Here is a 19,469-nt window from a genome sequence, read left to right as displayed (position 1 = left end):
TTCAATACAGAATGGATTAAAATTATCTTAAATCTCTGGTTTAAAATAACATGCCATCTTTTCCTTGTCAAACATTTTTCATTTTTGGAATTACAAATTTAACATTTGTTTTTCACACCAGACTGAAGCCACCTTAAAGACATACATCGTTATTCATGTGTAACAACATTTGTAGAGTGCATGACCAGTTACAAAATTTGTGAGACCCAGTGCAAAGTGAAAATGTTAAAAAATAATTGAGAATTTCAACACAGTGACAGCAGAGCAGTAAACAAAAGAGGAGTCCTTCAAAGCACAGGACCCTGCAGAACTACATAGAGCCCATGTCCCTAACATTGTCTTTGCGTGAGCATGCCTGTGTACATTCATGTGTGTATTTGAAACAAGTTTAATATTTGGTTGGAAAATTAAATCACAGGAACTTCAAAAATATCTAGGGTTAGTACAATATGTAGAATTCAGATTCCAGCCTAAAAAAGTAGTCATACTAAGTTGGACAAAGATAGTACAGTTAATAGGAAAATATTTTCAGGTTAAAAATAATAATTGACCATTTTGACTGCAGATTGTAGAACATTAAAAAGAAATTGGTTAACTTACAACTATTTTCTCTTTAGGTTGACATCATTTCATTTCAATATTTTTGTATTATAAGAATATTATCTTCCCTTTTAAAATCTAATGATAATAACTCATAAAATTTATATTTGTCTCCTTTTTGGCTTTTTTGCACAATTCATTGGTTCTATGAGCAAGCATAATAATAACTGCTCCATTTCTTTAATCATAAATCATTAGCAATTTAGCAATTTTAAAAAAACCCTTTATCCTTTCCCACCTGTCAGATAAATAATTGTATTCAGTTAATCAAAATTACAATAGCTAACTTAAGACTTTGGGAATTTTTACAAATGATATTGATTTTGTGATAGAATTCTCTATAATTTGATGTAGTTAGAAGGTGCATCTATTAACATAATCATAAAAATCCCAAACGTTTTCAGAATATTCTCTTCAAAAGGCAGTGTCCAGTGATAAATTTACATCTCTCCTGGAACTCTAAATATTTTCCCCTAAAGTTTGCTTATGCAAAGGCCCTTATTCTGCCAGGCTTTATGGTGATTGCAAAAAGGAAGACAGATTTCCTCCTGTGCAAGTTGTTGATGGATGCTCTTGTATTCTGTCCCTGAAATGTTTGAAAACAGAAGAAGGGGGGGGGGGGGGAAGAGCAAGCCATGAGTCATTACATGCCTCCATGCTTCTGTCAGAGATTTAAATAACTAATTAGTAACCCAGGCATGCTTTGTTATAGAATTTATCTTCAACAGTCACTTCAGCTTCATCTCTCCCTACTCCCTACTCCTCATTTAGTTCCCCCCCCCCCCAAAAAAAATGGAAATAGTTGGCTTTTCCCATTCAGTTCTGTTTCCTGGTCTCATTTGTTTCCCTTGTCTCTTCTACTTCTCTTCTAGTTCCTTTCTGCCTTCATTATACATTCTCTATTTTTGTCCTAATTCTGCTAGGTAAACTCTCACATTTACTTAAGGAAGTCTCTGATTCCACCCCTGTGAAGCCAAATGAGAAAATGTTCTACCTCACAGGAAGTTTTGCATATTTGGGGCAATATATGTAAAATGCTTAGCACAATATTGCCACAGAGCAATTTTCATGCCATCATTCTCTCTCATGTTGTCAGTTAGCAATACTGAATGCCAACCATGTGCTTACACACTGCTTTAAATGGAAGCAAGCTTCCCCGGGCACAGGGAAGAAAAGGCCCATATGACTGCAGCATAATGAGGTGGAAATGGGTAACAGAGAGTGTGATAGGATCCCATCACACAGGGCCTTGAGGACCTGGTACACAGTGGGAAGTGGTCAGAGGGTGAGAAGTGCAATCAGGTATCTTGCCTCTCTGAGAAGGGGTTTTGGGAGAGAGAGAAAGCTGGAAGATTCCCTGGACAGCCTTTGTAGTCATCTGGAAGGGTTTATTTTGGAGGTGGCACTGACAGGACTTGCCAATAAATTGGCTGTGGGAAAAAAGATAAGAGGAATCAAAAGATCCAAGTTTCAGGCTTGAGTCACTTGTCTAACTCTCTAATTCATTGCTCTTTTCTTTATCTCCCTCCTTATTCTTTGCCTCTTTTCCTTGCTACACTATTGCAGAAGCTCTTTACCAAATCCAAGTTCATTCCTGCTCAAGTGTCAATTTAGAAGTCACAACTCTCCAGAAACCTCTCCTGAGTTCCCCACTGTGGGGCAGGGGCACGCCCACATGATGTCATCACCCTCCCAGCATCAATTTCTATTTACTTGTACTGTTAGCAAGGTCTTCCTTCTAACACAAGGATTGGAAACATGAACTTTGGAGCCAGAATGTAGCAGGTTTTCTTTGTCTTGATTCTCTCCAAGTAAACTGGCATATCACTTAAGGAAGTGTCTGATTCACATATGTGAAGTGCAAATAAGAAAATATCCTACCTCATAGAAAGGTTTGCATGGGACAATATATGTAAAATGCTTAACACAATATTTGGCACAGAGCAAATGCTAAATAAACAATAACCTTTATCCCTATCATTACTGGTTTACATAACCCACCTTCATTTAAGCAGGATTTCTGCAAAATACTATCAGAAACAAAACTATAGCAGGAAATACTTAGGTAATTCAGGTCTAAGAAGAAATTAACTCCTCAATGACACACAATCAAAATGGATAGTTGGAATTATTAGCCATCCATGTCAGATACACATGTGGAAGTTATAGTAATTTTCCATGTCCTCCACTTTAGTTGAGTTTTGATTATCTAAAGGTAGCACTTACCTACCCGACTAGTGGGGCCGCAGAATTGTTTTTCCTTAAGGTCCCACCTGAGCATGTACATGTACAAAAGAGAGAGAAAGAAACTGATTAGAGAGATTGGAGAGGCAGAGGGCGTGATCCTCTTAATCATTCTTCACTTCCTTTTTTTATAAGATGACTTGGCAACGTTTGTCACATCCGCGGCAGAAGCGGCGACGCCTCCTCTGTGGCGTCCGCTTGCAATTGCCCAGCTTTCGCCCTGCACATTTGTGGTTTTCGGGGACACATTAGCAACCAATGGTTTTAGCTCTCGGTGGCCCAAGAGTTGCCAAGGCGGTTAAGAGTCATCTGAAAAGTCTTTTACCCTGAATCGCTCTGAATCAGAAGGCCACCTGATTTCTCCTGCGGTACTTGGCAAATTTGCACCGCCCTCTGGTCCTGGTCCAGCTGCATGGGAAGTGCTAAGGAAGAACACGGGCGCCCAACAGTGAGGAGATGGTAAAGGCGACCAGAGGATAAACTTAAATATTGATCCTACAGACCAAGCCGAAAGAAGAAACTGAAAGTACACTGCCAGCTGATCCTACGGAAGTTATGGAAAAGGCAAAGCACAGAGCCAGGCTGTGATGTGTGCCGCCCCTCCTGGGATGGATGAAACAACAGGCGCGCCGCGAGTGAAAGAAACCAGCTGCAGAGACTGGCCTATCCAGCGCGGACTTGTGTCAACTCCGCGGAAGACCATGGTCCTGGGAATGATTATGGGTGAGAGCGTGCTCCTGCTGCAGTTGCGGTCATCATGACTACGCCCACCTCCCGCAGACAATGTTCCATGGTAAGCGCTCTTCTCCCGGGCGCACAAGTTCGCGCGCCAAGCGCGCCTGGGGACTCCCGGACGCGCTGCGATTCTCCCCACCCCCCAGAGCCAAGGCACGTCCGGGAATAGCCCGGCTTGCACTTTGGACCTGCAGAGAACACTGCCTCTCCCGTGGTCAGCCGCTACCCACTCCTGAGTACAATGGTCCCTAGTCATTTGCATCTGGGTTTGCTGTCCCTAGCGAGCTGTGAAAAGCAGTCCCGAGGCTTACCTTCTGTCCCGAGACTAAGCGCTGCAACCTCCGCGTCGCTCAGCAGGGGCAACCTACAGTCAGATCTCAGAGGTAGTCTGTGACTTCCAACGAAAGTCTGTCTGTCCCTAGCCAGCGTTGCCCTGGGCGAACACTGAGCCAAACTAGCCCTACCCGTGCTCCAGGCAGCGCGAAGTTACTTACAGGCAGCCTGGGCTCAGCGAGTGAGGAGCTGGGTTCTTGCAGCTCCGAACTTCCTAGAGAACTGAAAGCGAAGCTCCCTGGGGACGCGCTTTTAAGCCCTAAGGGACAGGTCTCCGTAAAACCCCGTTTTTCCCCCTCAGTAGGGCTGGGAGTTTCCATCTGGGGTTGTACCCTGCGCTGTTTTCTGGGAACTCTTGTCCTGCAATTTGCATTGAAAATAGCCAGACGTTGCTTTGTCCTATATGCTCGATCCTTGATAGAGGCAGGATTAAATAGATTTCCTTCTAAATTCTAAACCCCTGATGATATCTGCTAGATTTTTATTTCCGCGGAATAAGGACTTAAGACGGAGAAGGACAGAATTAACGTGGGTTGGATCCCATTTGGCAGCCATGTGGCTAATGTAAGGAGCTAACATAAATAAATTAAAAATACTGGAAGTGAACAGAGGAGAAAGATATGTGAGGGGAGAGGATCTACTTAGGGAAATTGGCATGTTTTACTATAAGCACTTCATTAAGCTAGAAGACCTGTGGGAGAGGGTGGAAGAATAGGGAGCCAGCTTTCTGCTCTTCCTTTTGATGGTCTGTGTACTTCCGTGACTATTCTGTTAGATCAAGATTCATTTCCCCTCTCATAGATATTAAAACACCTAGAATTGACATAACTAGGGGAAATAGCTCAGTAACAAAAAAAAAAAAAAAAAAAAAGAGGAGAGGAGGAGCGTGAGATAATATCCAAGACAATTATGATTTGTTAGAAAAGTGCTCCATAAGTTAGAATTAGAAATGGAGCTGTGTCTGTGCTTTCTATGCAATGCCCTTGGTTTCACCTGCAATTACTTCTTTCTGGTTCTCTCCTGATTCTAATCCTTGTATTACCTCTTATCAAAAGTAGAGACATAAAAAGACAAAAGAAACTCAGGGTGTATACTTCTAGTAAGGAAACTTTATTTCTGAATATACATCCATCATAAACTACTAATAGCAAACAAAATATTAAAATTCTAAACTTCTAATGTGTTATAATGTAATTATTATATTGAGTGGTTTTCTACATCTTGGTTCCAAGTGATTTTATGAGAAGTTCAAACTCCAAGACTGTACATAGGAATACCCTTTACATCTCTTTCTTTGCTCTTTCTTTTGAGAGGTGAAGTAGATAAGCCCAGTGTGGTGATGCCCACCTGTGATTCTAGCCATTTGAAAGGCTGAAGCAGGAGGACTGCATGTTCAAGGCCATCCTAAGCAACTTAGGGAAATCCTGTCTCAAAATTTAAAAAAATTAAAATAAAAACGACTGGAGATGTAGCTCAATGGTAAAGCAATCCTGGGTTCAAACCTCAGTACCAAGAAAAAAAAATAATAAGAAGAAACACCCCAAGATGTGTTAGAATGAGGAGGAGAACCAGAAAAAAGTAATTGCATTAGAACCAAGGGCATTGCAAATAAAACATGGAAACAGCTCAGTTTCTAAGTAGATGATGACTCACTATGTGATCCTCAACTATGGAATTGGATTTGGGTGAATTCTTCATATTTGAGGACAAAAAAAAAATGGAATCGTAATAAAAGCAGAAAACCAAAATGATTAGAATAGGTACAAAGAGAATTTACAAATTGAACCATTTCAGTGTTTAAATAACTTAAAAATAGAAAAGATTATTTTGTAGGACCAACTCAGATGTCTAATCATATTTATGTGTTGAGATCTTTTTTTCTCCTAGTCTCACTCACATTACCTACTCAAATAAAAGCAAATATTAATGTTTTTTTGAAATAAGGGTATATGGACACAGTTTCTGAGCTTGGCCAGAAATTACCTTGGTGAAGTTTTTGCAGAAAAGGAAATGAGTTCTTTTGCCTTCCTCTTAAACCCATGTATACATTTTTATAGGGAGTCGGGTGCCACAGTAGCTAAAAGCTGAGTTTCTAGATTCCTTAACCTGAACAAAACAGATTTGAATCTTGGCTCTTCCTAGGCACATTCTATATAGGAAAAATGTTCTACGGGCCCTAGATTCTACACCTGTAAAATGTAAATGATTTCTTTTTCTGGGAGGGTTGGGCCAAGAATTGAACTCAGAGGCGCTAGACCATTGAGCCATATCCCAGCCCTATTTTGTATTTTATTCAGAGACAAGATCTCACTGAGTTGCTTAGCATCTTGCTTTTGCTGAGGCTGGCTTTGAACTTGTGATCCTCCTACCTCAGCCTCCCCAGCTTCTGAATTACAGGCCTGTGCCACTGCACCCAGAAAAATGTAAATAATTTCTAAGTACTTCATGAAATGATTTTGGAATTATATTCCCAGTGAAAAGAGGTTTGTGTAATAGGCATTCAATAAACATTATTGTTCTTGAATTCTTATAAAAGACTGGATTTGGAGGGGTGTAGAAACAATTTATTTATCTTCACTTTGACCCCATAACTTGAGCAGCTAAGAATTGAATGTATTATTTGGCTTAAATTAAAAACCAACAAGAATTCTTAAACTGCTATCATTCTGTTTAACCAAATTCCCTACTGAAAACAAATTCTCCAATTTCAGTCCCTTCAGGAGATTTGAAGACAATTCCACAAGCCCACACTTGCCTTGCATTGTTCCTTAGGGTTTGTCTTTTCTGTAATTGAATGAAAAGTTCAGGGGGAGGGAGAAGGGCAGAGACCTATATAGTATGAAACAAATGCAAACAAAATAAAATAAAGCTGAGTCTCTTTCCCATTGTGACACTGTTCAAAGTCCCCTCAAGCCAAACAATCTTCATATATTACTTAAGTATATAGTATGGAAGAAAAGATTTCCATTGTAAAACAAACCAGATCTTGAGAGAGCTGAGAATCATTGAGATGTGGATCTTAGGCCTGAGATAGTTTTGCAGAATTGTCCTGAAAGCAATTTTAAACCTGAAGAGTTTCTCTATTTGAATGGCCAGGTAAGACAGAATGAAGGGGCTTAAGAGCTGAAAAAGATTTAAAACATCATTTAGTCTAATGTTTTCATTTAAAAATCAGGTAGATGAAGCCATTCACTCAGTAACACAACCCACTATCCTATGAGGACAGAAGTCCCAGGTCTCTGTGTTTCCAAAGTCTCATGCTTTATATTGTCCTAGTGTATGGGGCTAGCTTTTTCACAACATCTGTAGTAACAGAAGACTCTCTTTACAGGCAAGATAAATGATGTTTTAGCATTGAGAAATTAGTTGTAGCATCCCAAAGACTGAACTTTCCATCCATCCAACCTCATTGGAAAGAATTGATAAAATGCCATTCAATGAAATAGTAGGTTGATATGAGTTTTGGGAGTAGTTATAACTGAAAATTGGGGTGAAAAAGACGGTGCTTATGGAAAATAAAACACCTCATTTTTAATATATAAAATATGGGCCTCTGAAATAACATTTAAGTATAATGGTAAACATATCTCCCTTTCACTCTAGTATTTAATTATTTTACTATAGTCTCCTTAAAGTTCATTCTAAATTATGGGCTTTATAATTTTTCCTTCTTTGTCTATTTCTCCAAAAGCATAACTTTAGGATACCTGGAAATGAAAAGAGAAATTAAAAGTATGTTTCTCTACGATCTGTACATATCCAATACCAGGTCAGAATTATTTGCCAGTAATTAATGAGCAATTAATTACTGTTTGAAGATCTTCAGGAGGAAGAAATGATAGAAGAAGAGAAAGGTTGAACTGAATATTATCACATGGAAGCAGTTTTTATGCAGAAGGCCAATAAAATTACATGTTATCAAAATTTTATGGTTTTTTTTTTTTTATCAAATTCTGGTAAGACAGTAAACTTAGGTGAATGTCCAAACTTGACACCTACTACCTCTGTGCTACTTGCAGGAATATATATATATAAATACTGCTAATAGTCCTTAGCACCAGCAACCAGCATCTGGTAGATATTTGATTATAAGTAAGTAGGGTAATAATCACTTGTCTCCTAAATGTATTCTTAGTTACAGTGCATACAGGTAGTTAGTATTAGATCAATGAACAGATTTTGTGTCTCACTCCTGCATTATATTTCTTTATATCAAGTGTCACAGGAAGATAAGAAGTATGATTTACACGTGTTCCTTAACTTTTGCCTAGTCTACTTTCTGTATTTGTAAAAATATCAGTCACTAAAAGCATAATTTATTAGGGAGAGTTACTGATTTTTTAAAGACAGATGATAACATAATACAGTTATTGGAAATTTTATGATATCCTTAACAGTTTTTAGGCAGTTGTCACAATATTAGTTCATTGAGTGGAAGGAATGTTAATTGAACTCTTAATTAAGGAAGGTACACATGTGGAAATGCCTTGCACTGAACAAGCACAATTAAAGTTCTTTTGTGAAACTCCCAAGAACTCAATATAACTCAGAGTTCATGGAACAATGCAAACAAGACACTATGGCAGGCTGGTGAAGAAATAGATCAAATTTAATGTTTCTGGGAATCACTGAATTTCCAGTTTGTGTATTTTTACAGCCCCAAATCACACCATTAAAAATTTCATTTCTTTTTATTGTATAGCTGCTTCTAATGGGGAAGACTTATCTAAAACAGACAGACATAATGAATTCACAGGTTGTGAATTCATTTGTTGGGTTTTTCTAACATGGCAAGAATTTGAGAAAAGATGTGTTTGAATAAAATGTGGATCTCTGAGTTCATAAATTCAGAAAATAATGAAAAGAAGAAAAGGGAGTATCAAAATACAAGTGTAATTCTGTAAGAATTGGGGGCAGGGTAAACCCTTTAAGTTCCATCACTAAAAAGAAAGAACAGGATCACAGTATAGTGTTGTGGAGATGAACCTTCCACAGTGTTGCCCTCCAAGGAGAAGTGAATGAATATTCCTTTAAGTGTACCATGTTCAAGTTTTCACATAAACAATCACATGCCATACATCATAAAATTTTAATAATGTGTAGCTTTTTAAAACTGTAGCATACCTCTTTGCCTGCAGATACCTTCTCTTACAAGGATGTTCAACATAAATCCACATTTACTAAATCATCATTACCCCTAAAGTGTCTTTCTGAAGTGTTCTTTGATCTCATCACACCTGTTCTACACTTCCTAACAGAAATTTCTATGTTAACAAAGTGAATGAAGCCCAGTGTGGTGGCACACGCCTGTAATCCCAGTGGTTTGGAGGCTGAGGCAGGAGGATCTCAAGTTCAAAGCTAGTCTCAGCCAAAGCGCGGCACTAAGCAACTCAGAGAGACTCTGCCTCCAAATAAAATATAAAATAGGGCTGGGGATGTGTCTTGGTGATTGCGTGCCCCTGAGTTCAATGCATGCTACAAAAAAAAAAAAACAAAGAATGAAACCTAAATTCCAAAATGTATTTCTAGTTTGGTTGCTATATAATTTCAGTGTCTAGAGTTCTTCCCCCATTAGTCAGGAATTGAGATACATATTTAAAATTATTAAAAATAAGTGGTCAAGCTCATTGTAAAACCACGATCAAATATAACATGACATAACATTTAGCTCATTCTTATTTACTGTTGAATTTAGTTTCTTTTAGGTATATCTTTGGAATTCCTCCCTTGATCCTTGCTCTGTTACCAGTAACTTCATCTGATTGTGATATTAAAGGTAAAGAAGGTAAAGAATTTGAGCATGTTCTAATGATCAGCTTCAATGAATTGGTATGTGCTTTTTTTGTTTTTCTTACCTTTTTGCTCATTGGAAAAATATCATATATATTTTTGGCATGCCATTTTATAATCAATTATCCATCTATATTTATGGACAAAAACTACTAAATAAAATGTAATGTACCAATAACTATATATTTTATTAGTTCCATCATTATATTTTAATGTCCTTTAAAAATAAATCTTTCCTAGACCCTGAGACTCTCACTATCCATTTCAGTCTTGTTACCCTTTATGACCAAATTTCTCACTAGCATAATTCATTATTACTACCTGCATTTCCCCATCTCACCTTTATGGTGTTAGTCTTTGTAGACACATTACATAAAGAGAGGTTGAATAACAGAGTACAACATCTAAAAGTCAAGGTGTAAAAAAGTGTGTAGTTATTTTATCAGAATATGTATACATGCATATTTATGCATATATACTTTGTACGTATGTATTATATATAATATCCTGAAAGTTAATTTTTATTTTCTATAAACACTGTTTTTAATTAATCGATTTTATATTTTAGAACAGATTTTGATTTATGGAATATTTGAACAAAAATTAGAGAATTTCCATGTACTTCTCCCTCTGCACCGTTTTCCTTATTATTATTATCACTTTGCATTAGTGTGGTACATTTGTTAAAACTGAGGAATTATTATTAATACATTATTGAATCAAAGCTCATAGCTGACATTAGGATTCACTGTTTTATTCAGTTCTGTAGATTTTAGTAGAGGTATAATATCATGTATCCATGAGTATTGTATCACATAGAATTCATTTCACTGTTCTAAAAATTGCCTATGCTCCACTGACTCATCCTTCCCTTTCTCCCTCTGCACTCCTGGCAACCGCTGATCTGTTTACTGTCTCTCTAGTTTTTCCCTTTCTAGAACGTTATGTAGTTGGAATCATGCAGTCTGTAGCCTGTTTAGGCTGGATTCCTTTACTTAGAAATGTGCATCAAAAGTTCTTCCATGCTTTTTGTGGCTTGATAGCTCATTTATTTTCTCATTGTAGAATAATATTCCATTCAATCGATAGGCTACAGTTTATCTATTCACAGATGTAAGGATGTATCCCGGTTGCTTTCAAGTTTTGGCAATTATAAATAAAGGCTTCTGTAAACATACATGTGCAGTGTTTGGTGAGAACATTAGTTTTCTATTCATTTGGATAAGTATCTAGGAGTCTGATTGCTGAATCATATGGTGTGTTACTCAGCTTTTCCTCACTGTGACCAAAATACCTGACAAGAACAACTTAGAGGAGGACAGATTTATTTTGGCTCATGGTTCCAGATGTTTCAGTCAATGCTTAGCTGGCTTCTTTGGCTTGGGCCTGAGACAAGGCTGAAAATCATGGTGGAAGGGTGTGGCAGAGGAAAGCTGCCTAGCTCTTGGTGGCTAGGAAGAGGAGAAAAAAGGAGGGGAGGAAGGGAGGGAGAAAGAGAGGAAGAAAGGAAGGGAGGGATGGAGGAGACAGAAGACAGAGAAGGGGCCAGGGACAAGATATAGTCCCCAAGGGCATGCCCATAGTGACCTACTTCCTCCAACCATGCCCCACCAACCTATAGGTTCCACCTCCTTCCAGTAGTCCATTCAAATTATTAATTCATGAAATGGATTAATCAACTGATAGTGTGAGAGCCTCAGATTCAATCACTTCTCAGAAGCCCCATCTCTGGACATTACTATGGAACTCTGGAGGGGCCTTCCAGAGCCAAACTATAACAGATTATAAAATTATGCTTAGCTCTGTATATAACTGCCAAAGTGCCTTCTAAAGTGACTGTACCATTCTCCCAGAAGTGAATAAAATCCTAAGGTTGTTCACCCATGCCAGCATCTGGTATTGTAGAGTCTGGGACTTTTGCCATTGTTGTTTTAATTTACAGTTACCTAGTAATATGATGTTGAACATCTTTTCAGATTCTTACTTCAATCTATGTATCTTTATGGGTAATGTATATGAACTCACATCTGAACTGGCATCTCAACAATACTGAGTATTCTAGCCATATCCTATAACAGCTCTGCATTTGTTTATATCTTTCTTTGATTTATTTGATCAGAATTTTGTACTTTTTTATATAGGTCCTGTATTTATTTTGATAGACTTATACCTATTTCATATTCTAAGGCTTTTGAAATATGATGTTGTGTTTTTAATTTCAAGTTCCAATTGTTTATTTCTGATGTGTAGAAAAGCGATGGTTTTTTATATTAATTTTGTAACATGAAATCATGTTACAATTGTTTATTAGTTCCAGAAGTTTATTAATGATGGTCTTTGAGATTTCCTACATTGACAATCATGCCATTTGCAAAAGTTAATTTTATTTTATGGTTTAAGAGATACATCAATACAATGTGATATATTGATTTCATATATAATCACTCTTTTACAATTAGATTGAATCCCTGCATAACAAAGATAAACCTTCTCTCAAATATTCATAAAATGGCACAAATTGTCTTATCTGTCTTTTCCTTACACTTTCTCTTCCACATACTTATATTGAAATAGTTTGATGTTCTGGGAAATTGAGAATTCTGCCTCTTGGAAGAGTTTGGGGAATTCAAGGTAATGCTGAATGCTGTACCACGAAGATCCCTGATTTTGCCCATTGACAAGAAAAAAATGTACACACTAAACAATACACATGCAATTTATATCTCATACTATTTTTGACATTGTATTAAGTGTTCTTAGTAATATTTTGATTTAAAGTAACATTTCCCATTCAATTTTATTAGCTGGGCAGAGGATCAAAAAGCATTATTTCAACCACATTTACAAATTACTATATGTGTGAACCAGGGATAGATCCTCCTTTTAAGAAGCTTGCATTTGGGTGGTGCGTAAGTTTTGGTGGTAAAGAATGCAAATAATAGCTTTAAAAGGAGGAAGAGCAACCACCACCCTATTATTTCAAACATACTGATTGTAAGCCACATTTGGAAATGAATAGACATACATTGTGGTATAACACAGATCAGTTTCAGCTGAAGGGAAAGTGCATGTTGATGCATACTGAGCTGATCTCCAATATATTTAGATAGTATACCTTTTAAGTAAAATTTGTTGAGCCTGCACTTCCCATACAAATTAAGTATTTGTTTATTTAGTATAATATTCTCATGGTAACTTCTATGTACATTAATAATGATATACACAGAAATAAAAATTTATATAAAATGAAGTAAAAAAACTAGATAAAATTGCTAACATTTTCTTCAAGTGGACATAGAATAGAGTTATAGTAGTAAAAATATGGAAATTATTCTAACTCTAATCTGAAGTCCAAACAGGGAACAGAATGAGATTCATTCTTTCTACTTAATGCAGAGGGAAAGAAAGGTTCATAATATATGATAAGGTACCTTACTCTATATGATCTGCCAAGCATGGAGTGCAGATTCATAGAATTGGAGTGACTAAATTAAATAAAATCAGCATTTTAGGTTTCTTGATACATGTTGCCAAATTATTTTATGGAAAGTATGGACAAGTTTATAATTCTTATACATCCTGCATATGAGATCATCACTCTTGTCAGTTTTTATTATTTTTATTTTTAAAACCACCTGCCAAGGCAATAGAAAATTCACCTCTTGTTTGAATTTATTTTTCTTCCAGTGTTAGTGCATTGAATATTTTTAAAGTTTTTTTCTTTATATCTATAAACTTCTAATTTAAAAACTATAAATAAATAGAAGGAAGAACAGTAGAACAGATGAAAGGGAATGGGGGAAGGGGAGAGAAAAGGGAAGTACAGGAGACTGAATTGGAATAAATTATATCTCATGCTTGTATGATCATGTAAAAAAGAATTCCAATATGATATACAACCAGCCATAAGGCACTAATAAAATTATTTGGCATTGAGATAAAATTCATCCTTTTAAAAAAATCCCGATTCGGTGGCTTTTAGTATATTCAGAAGTTGTATAATCATCATTACTGATTCCAATATATTTTAATCACCCAAAAAGAAATCCTGTACCCATTACCAGTAATTTTTTATTCCTCCTCATTAGCCACTGGCAGCCATTAGTATGCTTTCTGTCTATGGATTTCTCTTTTCTGGATACTTCATAGAAATGGAGTCATACAATATGAAGCTCTTTAATTGAGATTCTTTGATGGAACATGTTTTTAAGATTTATTCATGTTATAACAGGTATCTAAAATTCATTTATCTTTATAGCTCAATAAAAGTATCTTGTATGGATATGACATATCTGCTCCTGGACATTTGTTTCTTTTTCTTTGCTGTAATATGTAATGCTACTGTAAATACTGGTATGCAAATTTTGATATAGTTTTTTTGTTTTAATTTGTACCTAGGAGTGGAATTGCTGGGTCATATTGCAGCTGGCCTTTGTTGTTTGGAGATTTTTCAATTACTGCTTTGATCTCATTATGCATTATTTGTCTGTTGAGATTATCTATTTCTTCTTGATTCAGTCTTGGTAGGTTGTATATATTCAGAAATTTATCACTTTCTTCTAAGTGTGCCACTTTGTTAGTATATAATTGCTCATAGCAGTTTCTTATGATTTTTTTTATGTTTCCATGGCATCCCTTTTAATATTTCCTTTGTCTTGTCTGATATTATGGACTTGGATATTCTCTGTTTTTCTTAGCTAGTCTAAGATTTGTTATCTTTAAAAAAAGCAACCTTTTCTTTGATCTTTTGTATTGTGTTTTGGTTTTGATTTCATTTATTTCTTCTCTGATCTTCATTATTTCTGTCCTCCTGCTAATGTGGAGTTTTGTTTGTTCTTGGTTTTTTTTTTTTTTCTTTTCTTTTTGCTTTGAGATGTGTTACTAGGTTGTTTATTTAAAATATCTATAATATTTGAAAAAGAATTTTCCATGCATACATTCATTGCTATAAACTCTAAATGATGCTTTTTCTAGATTCCCAAATTTTTGATGTGTTGGGTTTTCCTTTGTTTTATGAATTTTTCCCTTTTACAGTAATAAATTCCTCATTGATTTAGGAATGTTGTTAAGTTTTCATATATTTACATATTTTTCATTGTTCCTCTTTTCACTGAGTTGTAGTTTTATTCCATTGTTGTCTGAGAAAATATACTACATGATTTGGATTTTTAAAACTTGAGACTTCACTTGTGACCTAACATATGGGCTATCCTGGAAAATCCATGTGATGATGAGAAGAATATGTATTTTGCTGCTATTGAATGAAATGTTCTGTAAATGTCTGTTAAATCCATTTACTCTATAGTATGGTTAAACTCCTATGTTCTTTGTTAATTTTGTCTAGACCATCTGTTCACTGATGAAAATGGGTGTTGAAATCCCCAACTATTACTGTATTGAAATCTGCCTGTCCCTTTACATCTCATAATAGTTGCGTTATATAAGTGGGTGATACAATGTTGGGTGCATATATGTTTATAATGGTTATGTCTTTTGCTGAATTGAAACTTTTATCATATATGAGTGTCTTTGAATCTTTTTACAGTTTCTGATATAAAATTTATTTTACCTGACATCAGCATAGCTACTCCAGCTTATTTTTAGTTGCTATTTACCTAGCATAACTTTTTCTAACCCTTAGTTTTAAATCTGTGTATATACTAATGAAGGGAGTTTCTTGTAGGCAGCATATGGTTGGGTCTTGCTATTTTTAATCCATTTTGTCAATTTATGTCTTTTGATTGCTAAATTTAATCAACTTACATTCAAGGGAATTTTATTTTTCTTTTTTATTCTTTGTTTCTCTTCAGTTCTCTTATTCATCTTTTTTCTTTAATTGTCTAAGCTACTGTATACTCTAGTTCAGACATTCATTCTTCTGTTTGGCCTGATGTGGAAACTCTCAATTGTATTTTTTAATTTAATTAATTGAAGCTTTCAGCTCTGATTTCTGATTATTTTTATGATTTCTATCTTTGTTAAATTTCTAATTCATATCATTAATGGTTTCTCTCATTCTATTACATTGCCTCTCTATATTTTCTTATATCTTACTGAGTTTCCTTAGGATCATTAGTTTGAATTCTTTTTCAGGCATTTCATAGATTTCCTGCAAATTTGGATCTATTTCTGGAGAACAACTGTGTTTCCTTAGAGATGCCATTCTTTCTTATGTGTCTTGGGTCCATATGTTGATGTCTACACATCTGGTGGAATAGTCACTTCTTTCTATTTTATTTTGTTTTATTTTATTTGGTACCAGGGATTGAATTCAGGGGCAATGAGCCACATCCCCGGCCCTATTTTGTATTTTATTTAAGACACAGTCTCCCTGAGTTGCTTAGCACCTCACTTTGGTTGAGGCTGGCTTTAAACTCATAATCCTCCTGCCTCAGCCTCCCAAGCGGCTAAGATTACAGGCATGTACCCCTGTTCCCGGAATAGCTTTTGTAGGGAAATAACTTTATTTACCTGAGATACAGGGTGTCAACTGAAAAGATATTTTGACTTTAGTTCTAGGTGAGCTCAACAATATAGCCTCCATGTGATTTTTCAAGTATAGACAATGTCACCAGTGTCTACTAGTGATGCAATAATGTAGGTTGCACCTATTCATGAAGATAATTGTGTGACTTTGCAGTTAATGTGGGCTTCCAAAGGTGCACATCCTTAGTCCTACAGAGTTAAGTGTCAGTAATTCTGTGATTATGATAGCAACAGCCATGGTCCTGGTGGCATGGGATATGGAGATAACTTTCCCCAGGTCTAACAGGGCAACTATTGTTGATGCCTGGTGTTGTGCAACCTTCGTTTGTGGTCCTAGAGCCACAGAATATAGAAGGGAACATTCCCATATCCTGTGGGATGAACATAGCTAATGCTGGTATGTGTTCATGGCACAGGCAACTGTGGTCTTGGGATTGTGGAACACAAAGAGGACTTCTCCATATTACATGGGACAGGCAAAGGTAACTCAAGGAATTTGACACCAGCATCCATAGTCCCAATGCCATGGGATATTGAAAAGTCCTACACAAGGTCTCACAGAACAAGTGCAGTTTGATGCTGTGAGTTTTTATATTCTTTACTGCAGGATATATATACATTGGGTCTTCCCTAGGACCAACATGGTATGTATAGTTGATGCTTGGACTTCAGCAATGGTCCTGAAGCTGTAGGACATGATGCAAACTTCCCCAGTTCTGAGAAACAAGTGTGGGTGATTCTGGAGTTATCTGGCCCCAGGAATTGCAGTCCCAAAGAAATGGGCTATGGAGATTTTCATGGGTCCCACAGGATGAGTGCAGGTGACTCCAGAGTTTGTAGCGCTGGTTGTCTTAGTCCTGGAGCTGAAGAATGTGGATAGAAGTATGCCCCTCAGAGCAAGTATGAGTTGCACCTGGCTGTGACACTGGTAGCTGAGGTCCTGTAGCTATAAAACACTGAGGGTTCTGTCCTTCACTTTATGGGGTATTCTCTGGACTAAGGCTTCTGTTGACATCAGAGAGTTGGCTACTGGCCCCTAAGGCAGAATGGCATCTAGCAGTGGGTTGTAGCAACTAGGATTCTGAGGACTAGAAAGTAGGGCAATGTAAGTTGCTTCTCTGATACAAAGCAGTAATTCAGACCCCAGCTAGCTCCCCAAACTAGCTTTGAAACCTCTGAGAACTGTAGAATTCTGCTGTCCAAACTGCTGATCTGCTGCTATTGTGGGAATCATGTATACCTTTCCTTTTACCTTATCTCAGAAATATGAAGCTTCACTACAGCCAGGGGACCAGGTTTTGCAGTATGATTTGTCCTTCTTTCTGTGCTGCCTTTCTGACTCTGCTGTTTGGAGTTCCTGGCACTTCTCTTCAGCCATTTTGTATTCAACTCCTTTATGTCAAACTTTTTGAATAACTATCAAACTGTTTTCAAAGTTGTTGCACCACTTCAATCTTACCCACCAGTGTGTTAGGTTACAATTTACCAACATTTTCACCACAACTTCTTGTTGTGAATTTGTTATTCTAGCCATTTTTTTCTAGATGGTAAGTGGTATCTGACAGTGATTTTTCTTTCCTTAATGATTAATGATGTCACACATCCTTTATTTAGAGGCACAGTCTAAATAATCTGTTCCTTATTACCAGATGTTTATATAAATCCTTTGGCTCAGTTTTAAGCCAGATTATTTTTGTTTTTTATTTTTTGGTTCTAAGAATTATGTATACATTCTGGAGTTGAGAACCTTATAAGCTATTTTAAATTTTAAAACATTTCTCTCATCACATGTGCTGTCTTTTCACTTCCATGATGGTGTCCTTTGAAGCAGAAGCTATTTTATTTTGATACGGTCAATTCATCTATTCTTTCTATTGTTCATGTATTTGATGTCATTCAAAAAAAATTGCCTAACCCAAGGTCACAAAGATCCTTTGCTTTTTTAAATTTTCTAAGAGTTTTATAGTTTTAGTCTCACATTTAAGTCTTTGATCATTTTGAGTTAATTTTTATACGTTGTGGGATGTAGTGGACCAAACAGATGATTTTTCATGTGGCTATCCAGTTGTACATGTATCATTTATTGAAAAAATTAATTTCCCCATTGAATTGTCTTGGCACTGTTGTTGAAAATAATTGAACTTAAATATCTGGGTTAACTTATGGACTCTTAATTCTATTTCCGTGATCTACATGTCTAGCCTTGTGACACAGTCTAGCTTTATGACACAAACTTAATCACTGTAGCTTTGTACTTTTTCAGTTCAGAAGATTTTCTTCCAACAATGCTTTTTGTTGTTGTTCTTGAGGTTGTTTTGACTATTATGTTTGCTTGTTGTGTTTATAGATGCAATTTCTCATATTTATTCTCTGTATTACCTACTTTTTAATATATGCTTTCGTGCAAATTTTTATAATTTAAATGCAATATAAAGCACCCTAGTGATGTTATGTCCCTGTGCAAGCATTAAACCACAGCCACTACCCATAAGTAAGCAATGCTCAACCACTAACATGGACAGAAGCAAGGACAGAATATAGAAAAGAGAAGGGAAGCTTAAGAATATTTTTTCCCTTATAGTGCTCAAGATCCTTCTTCATTCTCCCATTGACTTTCACTGATTAGTCCCATTATTTGGTAAGTGCAACATATATTACTTTATATCTCCATAATTGTTGACAATTTTTCCAGTTATTCACCTTTTTTCTCTCACTTTTGATATACACATTTTTTTCATGTAATCACATTTATGTGATAGAATAACACAGGATGCAAAATGGGCACCAAGGTGAGAGAGGTCTTCCCATTTAGGAAAGAGGCCAGATAAAACTACACTGTGGACACAATTCTTAAATCTTAAAATACACATGGGTGTTACAAAAAGGGAAAGGAGATAGAAGGAATGAAACCAGGAAGTATACTGGCAGGGTGCCACTGGATTGTAGAATAGAAGAACCAAGACCTCAGAGGAGGCCTGGACCTCTCAGTGCTACTCCTACCATATAAAGGAATTTGAACACTTCCTTAGGTATCAGAGAGTCATGGAGGAGTTCGGTGGGAGGATAAAGAGAAGATACTGAATACAAGCACCATAGGAATGGAAATTTTTGTCTTTTGTGTTCACTGCTATACTCTGAGGTCTCTAAAAGTTTTAATAAATGATGAATGATAAAGAACATAATGATATCATCAAGATTTTCATCTTATAACTTTTTCTGGAAAACTTGTAGATAATTTGTGGAGCAGGACTAAAAACAATAGTAAGCAGCTGAAGTAATTT

General features: G+C 36.3%; 1 protein-coding gene and 1 long non-coding RNA gene across 4 annotated transcripts in view; one reads left to right on the top strand and one right to left on the bottom strand.

The window, feature by feature from the left end:
* LOC143382083 (uncharacterized) overlaps positions 1 to 4,118 on the bottom strand; it is a 30,169-nt gene extending 26,051 nt beyond the window's left edge. Inside the window, exons 1-2 of the long non-coding RNA XR_013088930.1 lie at positions 3,891 to 4,118; positions 2,827 to 2,873 (exon numbers count right to left, since the gene is read on the bottom strand). This is a non-coding gene — a long non-coding RNA (uncharacterized LOC143382083). The remainder of the gene's footprint in view (positions 1 to 2,826; positions 2,874 to 3,890) is intronic.
* The window catches only part of Il7 (interleukin 7), a 58,801-nt gene continuing 42,444 nt past the window's right edge, over positions 3,113 to 19,469 (top strand). The window contains exons 1-2 of one of the 3 annotated variants that reach the window (XM_076835956.1): positions 3,113 to 3,637; positions 9,608 to 9,741. In XM_076835956.1, coding sequence (XP_076692071.1) covers positions 3,628 to 3,637; positions 9,608 to 9,741 — 144 coding nt within the window. In that variant the 5' untranslated portion in view covers positions 3,113 to 3,627. Of the gene's footprint in view, positions 3,638 to 9,607; positions 9,742 to 19,469 lie in introns of those variants that run through there. The other 2 variants (XM_076835957.1, XM_076835958.1) reach the window with 2 other exon arrangements.

The sequence above is a fragment of the Callospermophilus lateralis genome, chromosome 16, assembly GCF_048772815.1.
Source record: "Callospermophilus lateralis isolate mCalLat2 chromosome 16, mCalLat2.hap1, whole genome shotgun sequence".
Taxonomy (NCBI): domain Eukaryota; kingdom Metazoa; phylum Chordata; class Mammalia; order Rodentia; family Sciuridae; genus Callospermophilus; species Callospermophilus lateralis.
The sequence above is the reverse complement of the archived record's forward strand: the minus strand, read 5'-3'. Positions and strand labels throughout refer to the sequence as shown.